The 21,607-nt window shown below is 36.4% G+C and overlaps 1 protein-coding gene across 1 annotated transcript in view; it reads right to left on the minus strand.

Moving 5' to 3' along the window:
- LOC121738720 (membrane-bound transcription factor site-1 protease) overlaps positions 1-20,859 on the minus strand; it is a 32,653-nt gene extending 11,794 nt beyond the window's left edge. Inside the window, exons 1-10 of the mRNA XM_042130946.1 lie at positions 20,473-20,859; positions 17,825-18,004; positions 15,620-15,712; positions 9,197-9,293; positions 8,292-8,512; positions 7,769-7,909; positions 5,992-6,150; positions 5,234-5,321; positions 4,437-4,618; positions 1,348-1,512 (exon numbers count right to left, since the gene is read on the minus strand). Of these exons, the coding sequence (XP_041986880.1) occupies positions 1,348-1,512; positions 4,437-4,618; positions 5,234-5,321; positions 5,992-6,150; positions 7,769-7,909; positions 8,292-8,512; positions 9,197-9,293; positions 15,620-15,712; positions 17,825-18,004; positions 20,473-20,700 (1,554 nt within the window). The 5' untranslated portion in view covers positions 20,701-20,859. The remainder of the gene's footprint in view (positions 1-1,347; positions 1,513-4,436; positions 4,619-5,233; positions 5,322-5,991; positions 6,151-7,768; positions 7,910-8,291; positions 8,513-9,196; positions 9,294-15,619; positions 15,713-17,824; positions 18,005-20,472) is intronic.
- Between the last annotated feature and the right edge of the window lie 748 nt (positions 20,860-21,607).

Raw genomic sequence — 21,607 nt, forward strand, 5'->3', positions numbered from 1 at the left:
TGTACTACACAAACTTTTTTATACGCGCCACTATAAGCAGGTCTTGATGTCGCGGAGCGAAACCAAAATTATTTAGGGTTAAAAAAATAACGATGGTCAAAATTATCAATTTACGTGGGTCACTAACAAAGTCCCGGTGCGGCGGGCCGCAGGCTGGTGTATACTAACGTCACATATCTGCCCATAGCGTCCATACCCTTCCCACTCCTCACGCTACCAAAAAGGCCTAATAAATCGAACACTGTACCTTTGATTATATACTACACTAGATAGAACCTAAGTCGCTCGATTCCGTCGAAAATATTGTGCCCAACTGTTGGACACAACACCGCGATTCGCCCGTCAGTGCTATTTGTGACATCACTGAATACGCACGCCACGCGCTTGATAAAAGTTGTTAAAAAAGTGATTGAAAATGGCGATTTGCGCCACAGAAATGACAGAAGACGGTTAAAAACGAATAAAAAAGTCACCTATCATCGTTAAATAATCCTGAAGTCATTTATTTCGCAGCAAAATATTTATTGTTTTAAGTAATTTTTCGCAATTCTTACTTGACTTTTTTTGCCAGTGTTGTAATTTTTTTAATGAAAATTTTCCTCCATAATGTTATGAGTTGTGGTTGCATCGATCTATATAGATTTTACTTCATTTAATTTTTATTTTACACAACTCTTACTTGACTTTTTTGCCAGTGTTGTCAGTTTTTATTGAAAATTTCCCACCATAATATGAGTAGTGGTTGGATCGATATGGTTAAAAAATTAAAAATATATAATTGTGCTAACTTGGTTTCGTTTTTATTTGTCACAGCTCTTACTTGACTTTTTTGCCGGTGTTGTCAGTTTTTTAATGAAAATTTTTCACCATATTACCTCTCGTCTGTCAAGACGACGCCCGAATAAATAAACAATATAAGCCAGCTTAGAATTGTTTCTCTTCTTGTTACACTTCTTACAACGTAAACAATAAAACAGAGATGCAACTAAACGCCGCCAATACATGAGTTACATTAGCCAATACAAACATACATAATATATTTACAATTATAATATTTGACTCAAATCGTACACACGAATCAATCCCGATCGATTTATCCTATTTATCGGGAGGTATGTTAATAGGTGGCAACATTTTGCACGCACACATAGACATATTGAATGACATAACGCGAGTGTAAAACAAAGCGGTCACGCACACAAGCATAGAAGAGCTGGCCTGTTTTTGCGAGCGTATTTTTTAGGCGACGCTCTATCTAGTGTAGTATATAATCAAAGCACTGCACATTCCATTATTTCCGAACGACTCAAAAGTTATGAATTATGCTTTTAAGTAAAAATTACTTACCACATCCCCAGCAACGCCTAAGCCGTTGATAACCGTAACGTTGACTATCGTAGGCTGGGCGCTATAGAACAGCGGTTGGGTACAGTACGGCCACATGTACTGGCATTCCGTGAGATCGATGTACGGGGGCGAAAGACTCGCTTGAGGCTCGTACTCGCGTAGGAACTGTAACAAGATGTTGCTCGTAACATGTGTTAATAAAAGTCAATTCAGACCGCGTAGACGCATTTCTAAATTTGTACGAATTGACAGACTTCATTTGTGTGAGAGCGGTGAGACGTCTTGCTGTTAAATCCATACAAATTAAGAAATGCAACTAAGGTTCTTTTTACATGCATACGGTTGCAGCACGTTCGCCGTGCCGTACAAAGTAGAAATGTATGAGCTACTTAGACAGCTTTCACATGGCACGGCTTAGTAGCGCATACATTTCTACTTTGTACGGCACGGCGACCGTGCCGCAACCGTATGCATGTGAAAAGGGCCCAAGTGTCGCTTGCTGTTTGTATTCGATGGGTCTGAATTGATCCTTAAACAAATACTAACGGCCGCGGCCATAGAGGTTGTCACTTAACTTTAATGAATTTTCTGTGGAACCCTTCAATTAAAGTAGGTACAAAATTATTAAATGACTCTGTGTGAGGCCGTAGGTAGTCTAATGCCGTCATTTTGGGCAGTGACGTCACACTGCAATAAAACGCTGCTTATATTTGTGCGAATGTTAAAAAGAAATAGACATGGCAGGATGTTTATTGTATTTTCATCTAGACCACTTTACCATTTTTATTAGAGAAAAATTAGCCCAACAAACATTTCAGTCGAGTAAGAAGAAATTACGCGATTCATAGTTGTCTAAACGTCGCAAAGAAGTCGTTTTATGCTGTTACCCGACATAGCGCCTCCAATAGTTATACGACTAGTTGTCGTGTAAGAACGTCGTAAAAACGTCTTTACGACTGATTTATACGACTATTACACTACATTCAGTCGTGTAACCAGTGTGGTGGTATAAGAAACGTCTATGCGACTTTTACGCTGACCTTCATCGTATTAGTGTTGCGAATACTACCTTTACACGACAATAGTATTAGAGTTTTATAAAATACTCTTACACGTCATTCAGTGAATTTGAACCCCTCTTTACGACCTTTACGTGACGGAATGTAGTATAAGAGTTAAAAAATTCACCAAAGTCTACAATCACCGCCATTCATTTGTTTCTTTGTAAAAATAATTTAACGTAGTTGTGATGGATAGAAAAAGCTGGGCTAGTGTAAAAAAGAGCGGAAACTTTAAGAGAAAAGTAAAAAAGAACTATGCATCATTCCTTTCCTCTAATTGCATCATATCGAATATAGGTACATGGCAAGCTAATTATAATACAACTGGAGATGGTTCCGTACAAAATTTTATAAGTTCTGTGCAGAGTAGTTCTGTGCAGAGTAGTTCCGTGCAGAGTAGTTCCGTGCAACTTAATTGTAATCCAAGCTCAGATAGTGCTTATTATTACAGAAATCACATTCATCGTCTGGGTAATGATCGTATATGGCAAACAAAGCGCAACTCGGACACCAGAAAAAATCAAAATTTATCATGTATTGAACAGTTTCCTTAGTTAGCATAAAATGTGCAGGGTATTCGGCACTATTGGTATAAAATCCGCAACCAAAACACCGATCAGCGCGTACAAAATGTGTAGATTTCCATGGCCATTTTAAATTCATATGTATCAATGTAATGAAATCTAATTTATTTAAAAACTTATCAATATCCATTGTATCACGATTGATTTCTTTACTCATTGATCAACTAATAACTGTATAGAAAGATTGATAAGGTTTTAGGCTCTTGTTAATAACTTAACTGAACCCTAAACTCGATTCTATGGCGGAATGTTTATGCGAATTGACACAGCGCGTGTTGTGTAGAAGTTATCTAGGAGTCTCGTTTTGCACTTTGAATCGTATAGAGGTAACTGTTTGCACTTTCTTTAAAAATACTAAATGATATATCATTTATTTTAAAAATCTCACTGGCGCATTTATTATTTACTTAAAACTAGCACGTAATACTCGATAAAATTTATTTCCCATCAGATCAACAGCCCTTGAACTTGAGTTTCGAAGTAAACACACAACAGAATAAATAAAATGGCTGAGACTACATCCAACAATAAATTTGACAGTCAGTTTCTTCCCGACAGCATTTCATTAATTTAATATAGGTACTATCCAGTCACTTTTACAACCAAGTTTCGTACAGTTACTCAATTGAATGTCGTGAAGCAGCGGTGAAAACCGCTACAACGCGACAAAAAGTGCGCTACACGACTTCTTCACGACTTCTTCACGACCACTTCCCGACAAAAAATGCCCTACATGACTTCTTTACGGCCAAAAAGTAAGTTATGCGACGGCTACAGGACTTGTATACGTCATTGAGTCGTGTAAAATGGGCCTTTTCTTGGTGATGTCGACGTTTTAGCGACGTTGCGGCAACCAGCTTATACGATCAAAAGTTAGAGTTGGCACGTTGCGGCGACCAGTCAAATGTTTGTTGGGTAGGTCACTCTCATACTCAAATAATATGACATACGCCTATTTGACGGTAGGCGCTAGTAAGGTCAAGTTTTCCGTGGCCCTGCTCGAGCATGTGGAACCCGGCCGTCGTCTGGCTGTCACTCTGAGCGCCTGTTTGACCGACGCGGGAGAGAGTAAGCAAGACAGCCTCTCACGGTACATCTGGTACTGGTTCATCGGCTACCTCGTCCACTAGCCGCAATGTACCGCAGCCTGGGCGACTCCGCATCGGTAACATCGGGTTTTCTCACTACACCGACCGGTCAGCAAGCAGAGCACATCTCTCCTGGTCAGCACGTAGCATCGGCCCCGCACGGCAGCTCACAGTTCCGACTCACTGGGACTCACTGCAACAGTTCCGACTCGGAAGTGCGTCGGTATATATACGACAGCTGAAATGTATCAAGTGGGCTTCGGCCTGACGGACGGACGGACGGTCGGAAGATCTTCCTTTGCGGTCTCCACGCATAATCCCACATAGTTATACAATAATTCGCCTTACGTACTGACCTGGTAGGCGCTAATAAGGTCCAGTTTCCCGTGGCCCTGCTCGAACATGTTGAAGCCTGGCAGTCTTCTGGCGGTCACGCTGAGTGCCTGCTTCACTGAAGCGGGCGAGAGGTTTTGTCGAGGCACGCCGCTAGCTAGCAGAGCTATAGCACCAGCTACTACTGGGGATGCGACTGATGTGCCTAGAATATGGAATAAGTTACTCATAAGCGGGCTGGGCCCTTAAGCTATTGTAAATAACGATGTTTTATGACACAACTGTTTATTTCATAATTTGCAATTATTCCGTTTTAATAACATCTAATTAGGGCATTGGTAATGACTAATGAGTAATGACTTATGACAATAATTTAGATGAAGTCACAATAGATCCTAACGTATTGCAGCGATATTAGGGCTCACATGACCTGCCTTTAAAGTTCTAACAAATAAAATCAAAAGACAATTTTACAGTTTACCCCTCGCCAATAACTAAAATAAGCTTGCTGGTTTTGTGTGACATTTGTCTTTCCAAACGTATAAATTATGTATTAAGTACATTATTAAGGTTTTTGGATGCAAAGACATTGTCTTAGTGTGAAAATATTTTAAATATTGCAAGGTGATTGATGTTTATTACTAGATTAGAAGATGAACAAGGTAGCACTGCCGTCTAAAATAAAAATAAAATATATTTTTATTCAAAATGGGTATCATGATACACTTTTTGAAAGTCGAACGAAGAAACTACGTTGCCTACCACCGGTTCGGGAACTACCCCGCCGAGAAGAACCGGCTTAAGTTATAATAGAACTTACCGCTCAGAGATTTGCAACCACCGTTCACACTGGATCCACGCACGCCGCTACCGTACGTCACAATATCTGGCTTCATACGTCCATAGCCCTAAACATAAATAAAATCATCTATGACAAAGTGCTATAATATCATATTATGATAAAGTCCAAATAAAATTTTGGCTCAAGTAATTACAATAAAAGAAGTTGATTCATAAACAGATAGTCACATTATAGCCTAGAGGCCAAATTATTATTGGACAGGATATTATGTCATTTCCATGTTAGTCGCGATTTGTCGGCTGTGTTTGATATAACGCGGCCGAATTACGTAGGTCCGCCGTATGCCTATGAATCAACTTCTCTGATAGTACAGTCACTGTTGTTATTTTTTATAATGACTATTATGTTATTATTATTTTGCAAATTGGACGCACGTAAGAGCCAGTCCACACCGCGCGTTGCGTCGACGCAGCGCTGCCGTTTGACGCATAGCCGGCCACACGGGCGCTGTGTCATCGCAGCGTTATTACGAAGCAGTGTTAACGTCAACAACACCCCCTCCCGCTTCGCTTCGCGGACAGCAGCCCCCGAGGGCTGCTGTCCGCGTCATGTGTGCGTTGCGACGACGCAGCGCGCCGTGTGAACACCTTGGTTATTTGTATGTAAAACAACGCAACGGCAGCGCTGCGTCGACGCAACGCTGACGCAACGCGCCGTGCGTACTGGCGCCTCCTTCTCTCTCTATGCAGAGTATAATAAAAGAGGAAATATCTTACATTAGGCAGTTCCCAAGTGGTCATCCCTCGTGAAGAGAACTTGGCAATGCGATCGTCGAACCCGATCCCGCCCACTCCGATCACATCCATCTGATCCGCCGGGTTGTTGAGGGTTCCGTATAAGGGACCATCGTTGCCGATAGCTGATACCATAATCACCTGAAAAAATAATTAGAATAGTAAGTGCTGTGAGTATTTTATGGCCACGCAATAGCTTATACTTAAAGTAGTTCAAGAATATTAGCGGAAAATTTGGCAAATTAATTATTATTTCTAAAATTCTGGGCCTAAAAATTAAAAAAAAAACAGAGAATAGTTCTATACCTATAGATTACAAGAAAACATAAAAAGTCTATGGTGTTTAAAGGAACACCGTTTAACGAGTACGAATGCTTATATTTCGCTAAATGGCCGCATGAAGTGCATTAAAAAAAATAGCATAGCAACAGTACCTAAATAAAATAGTTCAAAAATAAATTATACCTTTTTAAAGAGAAAATATACTATTCTTCACTTTTGACATAATACATATACATAATATCTTGGTGGTAGGTGTGAAATTATTCAAAAAACTAAACGATTAGCAAATATAATGGATAAATTATTATTAAAATCGTTCGTATTTGGTGGCAGATTGCGCTGAAACTGTAAGTGTATCGCTTTTGTATGTATGAGAGGTTTATAGTAAATTTATCAATAATTATTTCGTTCCTACATACTTTTTAATTTTTAAGTATCGAGTACGGTTCATTATTTAAGTGAAGTGGAAACTACGCGTTTCAGGACATATTCGAGTAATAGACAAACACACTTTCACGAAGTGTATCTGTCTTTTTCTTTTTCTCGCTTAAACCGGCGAAAAGATTTTCATCTATATATATAAAAATGGATTTTCAAATGTGTTAGTCGCGCTAAAACTCGTAAACGGCTGGACGGATTGGGCTGATTTTAGTCTTAAAATATTCGTAGAAGTCCAGGGAGGTTTTAAAGTAACACGAAGTTCACCGGGACAGCTAGTGTTTGATACAAATATCCTTTTGCCACAGAAGAGGACATAGGATATACTGTACTCGGCGAAACATGGCAGTAGCGGTCATTGACTCCCTGTCAATAACTTATCATTTTCTATACAAAGCCGCGATTGATAACACCTGACACTTCACTGTCAATCGCGGTTCCAGCGCCATAAACCAATTTCCGTACGCAGGAAATTCGCTGGCAGCATTTTGTAGTCTACAATGCTAACCTAGTCTTAGTTTAATACTAGCAATAATTATCATAGTTAGAAATATTACATTTCATAAAAACAACTATTTCAATATAACATTGTGTAATAAAGTGAGGTCGCATTTTATAGCTTCATTATTACAAACAAGGATATGAAATCTTAACTCTAATATAGCAGACATTATTTAAAAAATTACACATAAAATACCTTGTATTTGAGACCTACGTTACAAAGCATTGTAAGTTCATTTTGTCATTTCTTTAGGGTTCCGTACCCAAAGGGTAAAAACGGGTCCCTGTTACTGAGACTTCGATGTATGTCCGACTGTCTCCAGGCTCAAGAACCGCTATAGCTAGACTTCTGAAATTTTCATAGATTGTGTATTTCTGTTGCCGCTATAACAACAAATACTAAAAATAAAATTAATATTAAAGGAGAGCTCCTATACAAAATAACACAATTTTTTGCCAACTTTCTCGCTCTCTCTCGACTCGCACTTGGCCGATTTTTTATTAAGTTGAATGGGATTTTTTTCGTTTTAGAACTTACCTTATTGGCACTAAGTTCCCAAACCTTGTCAACGAAAGGGTAATCCATAAAATCAGGTCCACCGATACTCAAGTTCAACACATCAATTTTCTTCATTATAGCATAGTTGAACGCATCTAGAAACCACGATGTGTAGGACACCTTAAAGGAGAAATATTTGTATTTAAATTAATAATAATAATATGTTTATTGCCAAAACTTTTTTACTGATTCTATCTTAAAATTTACTTAAGACTAGGATGTAGACACAAAAGTTTGGAACTTCTACTAGGAAAAATCACCTTTTCGAATTTTTTTTACGGAGCTATAACCAAATACAACCGCACAAGCTAACCGAGCCCGAGAAAAAAAAAGTAATATAGATAAAGTACATTTTTATATTTAAAAAGAAAGACTTTTCAATTCCGATATTTTTAAAATACTCTTTTTGAACTACAAATATATAAAGATGCCAAAATCGCTTTTTTATTTGAAAAATAAGTATATCCTAAAAAGGTAACTTCAGAAACCATTCTCAATTTACCTGATTATCCGTAAAAACTCGGAATATATGGAGGTCTGCATCAGGGGCGAAGCCAAGACAGTCAGCCCTGGAGGCAATAATGCCAGCCACGAAGGTTCCGTGCCCCAGTGCATCATCCAGGGTATTCTCACCCGTCCAATCTGTACGCTCCTTAACGCGTCCAAAGTGCGGATGGTTTCGAGCCAAACCCGTATCAAATACTGCCACCTTTATGCCTTCACCTTTGAAGAAAATTCTTGTTAGTGTTTCTATTTTATCTGGTTGGTGGTTGTAGTCAAATACTTACATAGCAAAGAAAGACAGTACTGTGTGTTCGTTAGTATAGCGTACTGCGTAACTAACCGTACTAAAGTCATTATTATAACTTTTTGTCACGGCGAGCGAAGCGAGCCCTATTATATATATCCCACAACCCTGAACATTTTGTGGTACACTTTAGGGAAAAACTATCACGCCTATTGATTTGTGCTTTAACCACCGATAAACATTGTATGTTTCTTTTGAACAAAATTAATAATCTAGACTCCAGAGAATCGTTAGCTAACTTTTTGAAGCCTGTCTCAACACAAAAGTTAGTAAATATTAGCTTACGTTCAGCGGCTAACAATCAATTTGATATGGATTGTGACATTTTTTCTTTGTCCTGAAGGCAGGTCATTGTAGCCCTGATGACTCCTTCGCATTAGAGTACCGTCCCCAACCCAATGCTGCTCATAAATTATGTCGTTGGGGTTAGTGCCACGGATTTTGACATAATATTAAAATACTTATTATAATATAAATGATATAATCCAATATTTTATCTGTCAAATCTTCATTTAATTAAAATTAAGTTATCATTAAATGTCACTTGAGTGTTGCTGTAACGAATAATTCCTTTCTCAGTATATAATATTAGTAATTACCTGTAACTCCAAGTGACCACAGCAGATCCGCCTTTAAAACAGACGTTATTTGTCTAGGAACTGTCCTCAGTAGCTTCCTAGACGAAAATCCTCCGTTCTGAAAGTAAATATGTAATGATACCTATTACTAAATAAATAGTAATTAAATAAGATTAAACTTGAATTTAGATATATATACTTATATGGTATATATATATATATAAGGTTTCGCTAGATCGCAAATCATATTATAAAACAAAGTCACTTTTTTTCCCTCATGTCCCTTTGTTCTCTTCTTTAAAATTACGCAACGGATTTTGATGCGGTTTTCTTTAATATATAGAGTGATTCAAGAGGAAAGTTATAGGCATAATAATATTCATTAAATAGTGAAGAAATACTGTTATTGTTGGGGTTTCTAATGTGATGTCGTAAATAATTACATTTTTTGACCGACTTCAAAAAAGGAGGAGGTAATACGTTCGGCTGTATGTATGTTTTTTTTTTATATGTATGTTCAATTATTGCTCAGCCGTTTGTGGTCCGATTCACAAAATTCTTTTTGTGTTGTATAGGGTTTAACTCAAATTTGGTACCATGTTCAAAAAAATTGGGTTTCGTAAGATATTTGGGTTTTTCGGACGCCAGGTGTAAAATCAACCAGAAAAGTTACTTATTTTGCGGACGCTGCCGAAACTATAAAAAATAGAACCATAAAATGTTCTAAGCAGTTGTAGATCTTATAAATGTCTACAAAAAAGTCCGCGACACACTATACTTATCTATGTCGAGTGAGGCACAATAACTTTTTTATTTAAAATCTTGAATTTTTTTTAACTACATTTAAACGCGTTTATTTTACTTATGCTATTAATCCTTATCAAAATAAATTATTTCATCACTGAGTACAGTTTATGTAGATAACATTTGGTCTTTGAATGGTTAAAATTGGTCGATTGGTTTTGAAATTATGGCGAAATTAAAATATAATGATAGTGGGCGTCACCAAGCAGAGGTGCGCGTGCGGAAGGAAGACAATCTGTGCAGTGTGCACTATGCATCCCTTTGGATAATGACTGCGTCCGCGTCGTCGATGTCAGTGTTGGAGTCTGTGAATTGACCTGGGAATCGTTTTGCTGACCGAGTCCTTTATGGGTAGGCTTTTTGCAGCCGTAACCCTTATGATATAACTATGACCGCTAGTAATAATATGTACAACTCTTAGACAACAAGCTATAATATTATAGCCTTGTGGTCTCATAGGTAACTAAAAAGGGTAAAATAATTATTTTTTAACAAAAAATTAAAAACCGACTTCCAAGGGAAAAACAAAAGTAATATTTTTAAAAATAATCTAAAAAAATCAAATAATTACTATTCCTTATTATAGTGCCGTCTTCAGACTTCGCCTAAACCTGAACTATAATATCTGTACTCAATCTTCATGCTTTTGAAGTCGGTACCAGCGTACCTTGGCGTAAGTTCTATGTCAAGGATCTCAGAACTTTTCCGGGCTGGTAGCGACTTCAAAAGCATGAAGATTGAACAAAGCATGGAACAATTAATATTATCAAAGATATGTGCATCTGACAAAAAAGTTATCGTTTGTGGTGACTTTAATATTAATTTATTAGACTTGAACTCTACTACGGTTAGATTCACATCTCTATTTAAATCATATAACCTAAATTACTTGTTTTATGAGCCAACAAGAATCTGTGACACAACGGCAACTTGTATTGATAATATTTTTACAAATGTCACTCCATACTTAGCTCTGATCACTGTGGGTAACTCTAGCCTCATTTAATATACATTGCGATAGTTACCTAGAGGAAAAGCGTGTGTTTGTTCCTGTGAATACAAAACGTATTGAGAAGTTTAGAAATAACTTAACTTTCAACTTAGGTTCACATTTGCAATTATTATTGGGTGAGTCAAATAGTTCAGATGAAGCATTTAACAAATTGTTTAAGATGATAAGAACCCAATTTAATACTGTATTCACTCCTAGAACGGTTAGAAAGAGCCATAAAAAAAAATTACAGTATGGGCAACTACAAGAATTAAAATAAGCAGGCAAAGATTATATGAATTATATGATGAAAAATCCATGAATACTAGTGATAAATTCAAAACATATATAAAAAACTATTCAAAGATTTTTAAAAAAGTTTGTAAAGCCGCTAAGGCTATTCACATCTATACTAATATTATAATTGGGAAGAGTTTGTTTGTTTGTTTGAACGCGCTACTCTCAGGAACTACTGGTCTGATTTGAAAAATTCTTTTAGTTTTAGATAGCCCATTTATCGAGAAAGGCTAAAGGCTATATTTTATCGCGCTAAGACTAATAGGAACGAAGAAATAGAGGAAAATGTAGAAAAAAACGGGGGAAATTATTTGAAAGGGCTTATCTCACGAACTACTGGATCAATTTTTCTGTTATTTGGCACAGATAAGAAGTAGACCACGTAAAGGATCATAGGCTATTTTTTGTTGACTAATTTTCTGTGAAATATCTAAATTACGAGGGCGATGCTGCACGAAACGTTATTTTTAGCAAGGTAACGACATCACGTGTAAACGGTTAGACCCATTTTGCTGAAATTTGGTATAAAGATACTTTGAGTCCCGAAAAAGAACATAGGATACATTTTATCCCGGAAAATGTACGGTTACTGTACAATATGATTTGCGCGTAAACTATTCAATCTATTTTGATGGAATTTGGTATGGAGATACTTGGAGTCTCGGGAACGGACAAGGAATACTAATTTTGTCCCGGAAAATGTACGGTTCCCGCACAATAAACTTTTATGGTTATCACCTAAACTATTCAATCTGTTTTGATAAAATTTAGTATGGCAATACTTTCAGTCTGGGGAAAGGACAAGGGATACTTTTTATCCCGAAAAATATACGGTTCCCGCACAATAAACTTTTATGATTCTCGCCTTAACTATTTGGCATGGAGATTGGAGATACTAATTTGAATCTGGGACAAGGAATGATTTTGTCCCGGAAAATGTGCGGTTTCCACACAATTATATACTTTTCTGATTTGCGCGTAAACGACTCAATCGATGTATGGGAACAACTATAAACTAAAGTCCACGCGGACGAAGTTTCGGGCAACAGCTAGTTAGGAATAAAATTAAAAATTCGAAAAATAAAATTAAAACTACTTGGAAAGTTATAGCTGCTGGTATAGGTCTTCTTTATAGTATATTTGAAGCATGGGAGGACTCGCAGGATGCCCTAGGGGTTTTTTGCGACCTCTCCAAGGCTTTTGACTGTGTTGAGCATGCTACATTGATCAGGAAATTGCACCACTATGGCATTAGGGATTTGGCACTCAACCTTTTGACATCTTACCTCAAAAGTAGAACTCAAAAGGTTGACATTAATAGTAAAAGCTCCAATGGGACCAAAATAGACTTAGGCGTCCCACAGGGATCCCTTTTAGGTCCATTTCTTTTTCTCATCTACATAAATGACTTACCTTATCTTGTTAAGGACGATGAGATAGTACTTTTTGCTAATGACACTTCACTTATTTTTAAAGTGAAGCGACAACAGCCAAATTACGACGAGGTAAATAGTGCTCTCTCAAAAATAGAACATTGGTTTAACGTTAATAACTTACTTCTAAATTCTAAGAAAACTAAATGTTTAAAAATTACTTTGCCCAACGTTAGGCAAGTTAAAACCAATTTACTATTAAATGATGAGAAGATGAATTTGGTGGACACCACTGTATTCTTAGGCATTACACTAGACAGTAAATTACAGTGGGGTCCTCATATTGCTAATCTTGCAGATAGGCTCAGTTCTGCAGCATACGCAGTCAGAAAAATACGGGAAATTTCTGACGAAGACACAGCAAGACTAGTTTATTTCAGTTATTTTCATAGTGGAATGTCGTATGGCATCCTCTTATGGGGAAACGCTGCCGACATTAATACAATTTTTGTGCTGCAGAAGCGAGCTATACGTTCAATTTATAAAATGTCAGCTTTTGAATCTCTGAGAGAAAAGTTTAAAGAAATTGGTATTCTAACTGTTGCTTCTCAATACATTTTGGATAATGTATTATATGTTAGAAAGAATCTTAGTAAATTTACAAACAAAAGTGACAGTCACGGAAGAAACACTAGAAATAAGTACAAACTAGAAATACCGGTGATCAGACTTAGTAAAGTTAGTAAATCTTTTAAAGGTCAATGTATACGCCTTTACAATAAAATCCCAGAAAACGTTCAAAATCTTTCCATTATTAAATTTAAAAAAGTAGTCAAAGAGCATTTGTGTAACAAAGCCTATTATAAGGTCAATGATTTCATAAACGATGGCACATCTTGGGAGTAGGATGGCTGCTTGCAAGGCTATTTCTACATTATTTTATGACTTATATAATATGTATGTATATTGACATTGTATAATTTTAAGTTACAACATTGTAAACCTTATTTTAAAAGATTAATTTTTTTCCCACTTTTTTTGGTAAAAAAGTGGGCCCCGTGCGAGTTTCTTACGCCGGTTCTTCTCGCCGGGTTAGTTCCCGAACCGGTGGTAGGCATCATGTAGACTTTCAGAGAACATTTTAAAAATTTATTCTGAATAAAAAAGTTTGAGTTTGAGATTGAGTACAGAATTACAGAAATTATAGTTGAGGCTTAGGCGAAGTCTGAAAACGGCACTATAATAAGGAATAGTAAGTATTTGATTATTTTTAGATTATTTTTAAGAATATTACTTTTGTTTTTACCTTGGAAGTCGGTTTTAATTTTTTGTTAAAAAATAATATTTTCCGCTTACATTGCAAACGCAGGCTGAACCCTACGAGATTTATCAACATAATGTACCAAGTATAATGTACACATTGAAAAGGTCTACAGAAAACTCCGCGATGGTACATGTCTATCTCTTATGGATATCCCACAATAACCTTTTTTTTGTCATTTTCTTTTTACGACAAATAATGGCTAATTTTCGAAGCAATTTTAATTAATACAGCATTAATCCTTATCCAATTAAATAACTTAAATATATTGTTGAATTAATGTAGATGTTTATTGTTTATTGCCCTTTACAGCATACGATTTAAATGAATATTTTCGAAGATATTACAGCTATAAAAATTACAGGAAGTAGCTTTTGCGGCGGTACCGACCAATGCGGGCCACGGCCCACGGGTAGTACTAATGAATACAAGCACAGAATATATATTAGTAGTACCAACAGAATTCCCACTCGTGCATCCCGTTTAAAAAATTAACAACTCATGCTACGATACTATAAAGTTCAAATTCCGACCGCGCAGTGCTAGGTGCCTACAATTATATTTGCCTACATGTGCGCTCTCTTTCTATCGCGTAAGAGGCACCCCTTTCTGACGAAATCAAGATTGTCACCTTTTAAAAAATAAAATAATCTTCTCTTAATTACTATAGCTACTAATAGCAAACTTTTTATAGTAATTATCAGATTTTAGTAACCCAAAGTATATTTTATAAAAGTTTTATATTCGATTATAGTGTAGGAGCTGGTCAGGATTTTTTTACAACTCAAACATAGTAACTTGTGTTTATTTATATGTAGTATGCGGTTTGTTTGTAACAAATTGGTTTATTTGCTATCTTTGTGTATTTTTTTTTATCTTCTTTTGTATATTAAAGTCTTAAATTACTTTATTGAAATATGTCTTTGACTTTTTTCAATTGTTCACATTTATCAGATTAATAACGATTCTGTCACAGCGGCTAAATCAGTACGTAGATATTATATACGACGAAAAAATCTTGCGCGCGCGTCACCGCTCGCTTGTGAGTCCCTTGTGATCTGCCCCTTTACAGTTCGATACCTAAACGCGCGAGTGGGACAGGCCTGATACAGGTCAAAACTGCTCATTTTTTCAGTGGCTACTCATATATTTTATACCCGATGCGAAGCCGGGGCGGGTCGCTAGTGAACTGTATTACACAGGGTGCAATTAAACCTTCCTGCCAATTTTTTTCCAGGGCTTAGGTATCATTAGGCGAGTCCATTATACACATATTTTATCCCATTTTAAATCGTTGCAGAACGGTCACTCGCGGCGCGGGGGAATGAGAAGGGGTGACGCGCAGGCGACGCGTCGTGTCCATTAATTGTAGTGTTTTTTAGGATAACTTTCGGTAGTTATTTCTCAACATTTTAGTACTGAGTGATTATAAAAGAAAAAATACGTGTATTTTTATTTTTAACAAGGATCAATATATCAAAATTTGGCAGGAAGGTTTAACCACCCTGTATTATTATGATCTTTTTAGAAAGCCTATAGGTATTATCAATAATCCCAAAAAATAGTTTTTAAGTTTACTTTGAAAGAATTGATCGCAAAAACTCGACTGATTTTAACCCTCCTGTTGGCGGAGTCGGGTAAAAAAATATTGATCTTACCTCACGTATTTGTCTAAAGGAATTAAGACCCCTGGCTCTATATTCATTTTTCCTCCAACCATTGTAAAGACAACCTGATGGTCCACAGTCATCCTGTAAATTGTTATTTTGTTATAGCACTTGACTCTAGAGTAAAATAAAATCCTATTTTAGAGCTCTGTCCTAGAAGGGTTTAAAACTTAAAAGGGAACACTATATTAACTGCCGCACTAAAAGACATTTATTTGCCTTTTTAGGGTTCCGTTGCCAAATGGCAAAAAACGGAACCCTTATAGATTCGTCAAGTCTGTCTGTCTGTCCGTCCGTATGTCACAGCCACTTTTCTCCGAAACTCCGAAACTATAAGAGCTATACTATTGAAACTTGGTAAGTAGATGTAGTCTGTGAACCGCTTTAAGATCTTGATACAAAAACGGAAAAATTATTAAAAAATTTTAGGGGTCCCCATAGATACAACTGAAACAAAAAAAATTTTTTCATCTAACCTATGCGTGTAAGGTATCTTTGGATAGGTCTTCAAAAATCATATTGAGGTTAGTTTGCGAGAGTGACTCTTCCAAAGTGGTAAAATTGTGTCTACCCCCCCCCCCCCCCCCCCCCCTCCTCTAACTTCTAAAGTAGATGATAAGTCTAAAAAAAATATATGATGTACATTACTACAAAAACTACCAATGAAAATTGGTTCGAACGAGATCTAGCCAGTAGTTTTTTTTATACGTCATAAATGGTAAACCTTGATTTAACTTTCATTAAATCAACTGAAAATATATGAAAATAAATTAAAAACCTCTTAATTTCATAAAAATAAACCTTATTGCTGCTGCGGAATCCTTCATGGGCGAGTCCAACTCGCCAAATTTTTTATTTATAAATGAATATTTTCACATAGGCTCCATACATTTTCTGTCAAAATCTACATTGTCTAAACCTACGAATAATAAAAACTAAGGAAGAGTAACTCCGTCAAAAAAAGTGCACCAAAAGGCTACAAAATGTGACATGACAAAATGAAAAATGGGGATGGTAGGTGCATGAAATTTTGCACAGTTATAGTTTATAATACGGTGAATGAGTGCATCGAACTAATATTATTTTAAAATTATGCTTTTATCATACATTTTTTTAACAAATAAAACATAACACACACTACAACACACACATGAGAAATGACAGATTTTTGAGTGACGAGCCTGTACATACGAATTATACTCTTTTATTTATGGTTGAAGTCTGTTGACAAATTGAAAATGGATTATAGTTTTTTTTATTGAATCTAAGATACTATTAGACAATGCTTACACGGCCAGTCTAAGATCAAGAGACAAGAGTTGAAAAAAAAAATGATAAAGTCAATATCTTTTACAAAATATAGGTAGTAGTCCTAATGTCCTCGAAACTAAGGTCGAATTTCGACCATTGGGCGATCTCTAGTTATACTAAATGCGAAAAGATGATATGGGTATTCTCATATTTATTGCTACGGATATTTTTACAACAAAACAAAAAAATCATAATGTAATAATTAATTACGTTCAATCGACAAAAATAAGTATTTCCTTTAATATCGTAAATTGTAAATGAACAAAAATAAAAAACTGCTAACTGTTTTAAAATATTATATATTAATTGTGAGTTATAAGTACCTTTACGTAAGTTCAATTCTGTAATAATTTAGCACATAGATTTCCGTAATCATGTATATTATTATTATCGATGTCTTAAGGATCAGAGGAAAATGTTTGATTTTAAAATAATAATTATATGCTTGTTTCTACGTGATAGTAGATGTGCTTGGTGTATACTGCATAATACTATCCGCTTTTGACAATTATTGTTTCATAACTATGACAATGACAAAATGCCGCGCAGGCTGTCGTCCGGCGCGCAATATTATGATACGTTACTTGGGATACGACCTTGGGGAAATTTTGAATTGTCATATTTTCGTGTTCGAAAAGGAGCCAAATTTAAAACGGTTGAAGTATGGGTGTTACGTTTCCTTAGTTTTTATTATTCGTAGGTCTAAACCGAAGTTCCGCGGTGGAAGTTCGGCATGATTCCGCCAGTTTATTTTAAATTAGGTACCGATGACACATCATGCCGAAATTCTGTCGCGTTATAGTGGAGAGATAGATTTAATGAAGGATTTAATCCTTCATTAAATCTATCTCTCCACTATGTCAATATTTAATAGGTCTAAAGTACCTCTCTAATGTATTTGATGGTTCGATGCACTTGTCGCTGGACGGTAACTCTTTGGACAGCTGGATGTTCCCTCAAAGCCTCTATAGCAGCCTTACTATGTTCTCCTATTGAGATCACATCAAAATCACTCGGGTAGTCTTTGGCAGGGTTATTCCGATGCAGTACAGTCCAATTGGAAACCTGAAAATAAATAGTAAACTACACTGTATATTGAAAAAAACTCAGCAAGTATAAATTCATAATATTGCTAAAGTTTTATTTCACAAGCACGTACGTAAGGACATATAGTGCCATCTAGCGTCAAACCAGCGAAACTTATCGAGGGAACACCGACAACATAAATCCCTTACTCAATACTAGATGGCGCGCAAGTACATACTCGAACCTTCTAGAAAGTCCCAACATTTGTTTACGTGTTTACCGGTTTATTTTGTTTACGTGTTTAGTTGTTTATGTTTATTGTGGTACATGCTCGAGCCTCCTAGAATTTTCCCACACTTGTTTACTTGTTTACGTGTATCGGGAACTTTCTGGAATTCGTCTCGCCATATAAAAAGCCGCTGGTAGACGGCCCGAAATTCAGTTCAGTTCGAACGATCGTCAAGGCGGAGTGAAGACAAGTGAGCAATAGTGAGTGAACCAGTGAAACCTACGACTTGGCTACGACCTAGGACAGTGATAGTGCTTAGTGTTTTGGACTTAGTGCTAAGTGTTGTGATCTAGTGTGTGCTTGTGTGACCTGGACTTAGTGAATAAAGTCTTCAAGAGAGTCAGCAGGTCTGTCTCTCCAGATCCTCGAACCCTAGCACGTAACAATATTTATTGAGCAAAATATTAAAAATAAGTTATAAGTTACTAGCGACCCGCCCCGGCTTTGCATCGGCTATAAAATATACTATAGCCACTGAAAAAATGATTAAAATCGATTCAGCAGTTCTGACTTATATCTAGACACGCGGTAGCGTGGCAAGCCAAGGTCCAGCATAACAGAACTGGCGAGCAGCTCCGTGTGTAATATGACACGAACCATTTGCAGCTACTTTAGACCCCCTCATAATTCAGAAACTATTTCACATAAACATTTTAAATTTGGCTCATATAATGAGACTTGCGAGATAAATATAATATGATCTAAACATAAACACAGCTCAAACGGTTTTTAAGATATGAATGTCCGAAAATCTACATTTTTATCACTGACTGACCCACAGATCGAAATTCTAACCACAGAAAACCGCTTGCGCTGTGTTTCGCCAAGTGAGTTAGTTTACCGGAGGCCCAATCCCCTACCCTATTCCCTTCCCTACCCTCCCCTATTACCCTATTCCCTCTTAAAAGGCCGGCAACGCATCTGCAGCTCTCTGATGCTGCGAGTGTCCATGGGCGACGGAAGTTGCTTTCCATCAGGTGACCCATTTGCTTGTTTGCCCCCATATTTCATTCCAGTTCCAGATGACCTAGGAGGCTGAAATTTGGAATCCAGCTTGGTAATTGTGTGTAAACGTAGGAAAAAATAAAAAAACAAAAAATATCGGTCAAGTGCGAGTCGGACAGAGCGAAACTAGGCAAAAATTTTATTTTTTGTATGGAGACCCCCCCTCAAATATTTATTTTATTTTTATTATAAATTATGAAAGTAAAAGTACAATTAAAGATTTTGTGAATATGTATTACAAGTGTCTACCGGCTGCCATTATTGATTTTGAGCAGAAAAGGCCAAAAAAATCATGTTTATTGCATACAATAAAAAAAATTCAAAGGTGAATAGCTCCAAAACTGGGGGGTTTCTCAGTGTGGATTTGGTACGGGGGTGTTTACCCCTCCTCCCCTTTTCCTCCTCACCACCGCTCCCCATCAATTTTGGGGTAGGTTTATGCACCTTTACCCAAAGCATTTTATTAATTTGTAATTATCATAATTTGAAAAATGCAATACACTTGCAATAAAATATTGCAAATGTAAAAATTATTGACAAAGTTTTAACATTTATTACTATTTTGCAATGCAGGAATGAATGTTAATTCATCATCGAATCAACCTGTGACCGAGACACAATAGAAATTCTATTGTGTCTCATTTTTCCACGATTGACGGGTTAATGCCATACTCAATTAGTCAGATGTATATTTTTAATCCTATAACAATAGTAAACTGCAGCAGGTTAATGCCATACTCAACTAGTCAGATGTATATTTTAGATCCTATGACAATAGTAAACAACTGCAGCGTTATATTATAATAACTTTAAAACACTGACAAACAGTAAGTGTAAACAAATCTTATATCTTTAAACAAGCAAGTCTTGTATACTTATATATAATTGGAATCGACACGAACGATTTTCATGAAATTTAGTATATAGGGGGTTTCGGAGGCGATAAATCGACCTAGCTAGGAATCATTTGTAGAAAATGTCATTTTATTTGTGTTTTATCGAATACCAAGCAAAGCTCGGTCAAATAGCTAGTTATTATTATTGTAAATGTTCACTATATTTGATAAAAAAATATGTTGAGCTAATAATATTACACCTACAGCTACTATTACAGTATTAATTTCCGAAGCATGGAATGGTGGTAAACACAAAATATTTTATATAATTGAAGAGACATTTAAATTAAATGTCTCATAACACGTCTTATACTTACACCTGCATTCTTCAGTGCGGCACTTATGTAGTTTTCTCTTGTCTTCTTAGGAAAGTAGCCTTTGAACGTAATTATATGTTCACTGCTTACAACGTCTGAAGTAAATTCATACTCCACACGCGAGGATACAGTAGCATTACACATACTTTCAGAGTCGCCAAGTACACCACTTGTCCATATATTTAAGTAACCGATCGTGAGCAAACATAGTAAACGGGATAACCCCATTGTAAGTCGTATTTAGCAATAGTAATTCACATGTTTTTAAAACAGTAACTTAAAAAAAAGAAATACAATGAGTTACCAAATCTCTGGTTTTCTATCTTGCAAAGATAGTTTTTTATTGACATTGTTTTCAAATACCATACAGAAATAATTATATTATAATCTATAAAATCCGTTTATTTATTGAATAATAATGATAATAATCCACAAATAGCTGAATTATGAGGGTCAACTACCTCTACCGCAGAATACCTACAGGGTTGCCAGATGCAATTCGATTTCCCCCAAACTGATTTTTATATTTCCCCAAAATGATACGTTTTCAAAAAAAAATCCCCAATCGCTTTGTTACAGAAAAAAAAGCGAATATAAAATTGAAACTACTTTTATTCGATCTAGTATTTTCAATCACTCGACATTTAAACAAATACACAACACATGGGTCGCTCGCTCGACCAAAGAGACAATTTTTTTAAGGGGTGACAGACATGCGTGTAAGTACGCGGACTATGGCTCGACGATCTTAGGAGTTAGGCTGGTATATAGATATGGTCTCAAGACTCCAAATTTTGACAGCCAACCAATCACAGAGCCTGAACCGTGTCTTGAGACCGAGATGCATCTTGAGTACTGACTATTTATACCAGCCTTCCAGTGCCAGTTCCAGTAATCCAGTGTGAGCGATTCTCGTGTGTCACCGACGCGAGCCGAGTAAGTTCGCGAACTTAAAACCCGCGTAATTTAAGTTCGTATGTCTGTCAGGCCTTTTACGCACTCGACCAAACAAACCAAAACAAACAAACAACAAATTTGCCAGGATGTTAATCGAATGAAAAGGACGTTGGTTTCATTTGTTTGTTATGTTTTTTAGAAGTGCTAACCCCAAAAAATCCCCATAGTGTATTAATTT

Source organism: Aricia agestis, chromosome Z (assembly GCF_905147365.1).
Source record: "Aricia agestis chromosome Z, ilAriAges1.1, whole genome shotgun sequence".
In the NCBI taxonomy this organism is placed as follows: Eukaryota; Metazoa; Arthropoda; class Insecta; order Lepidoptera; family Lycaenidae; genus Aricia; species Aricia agestis.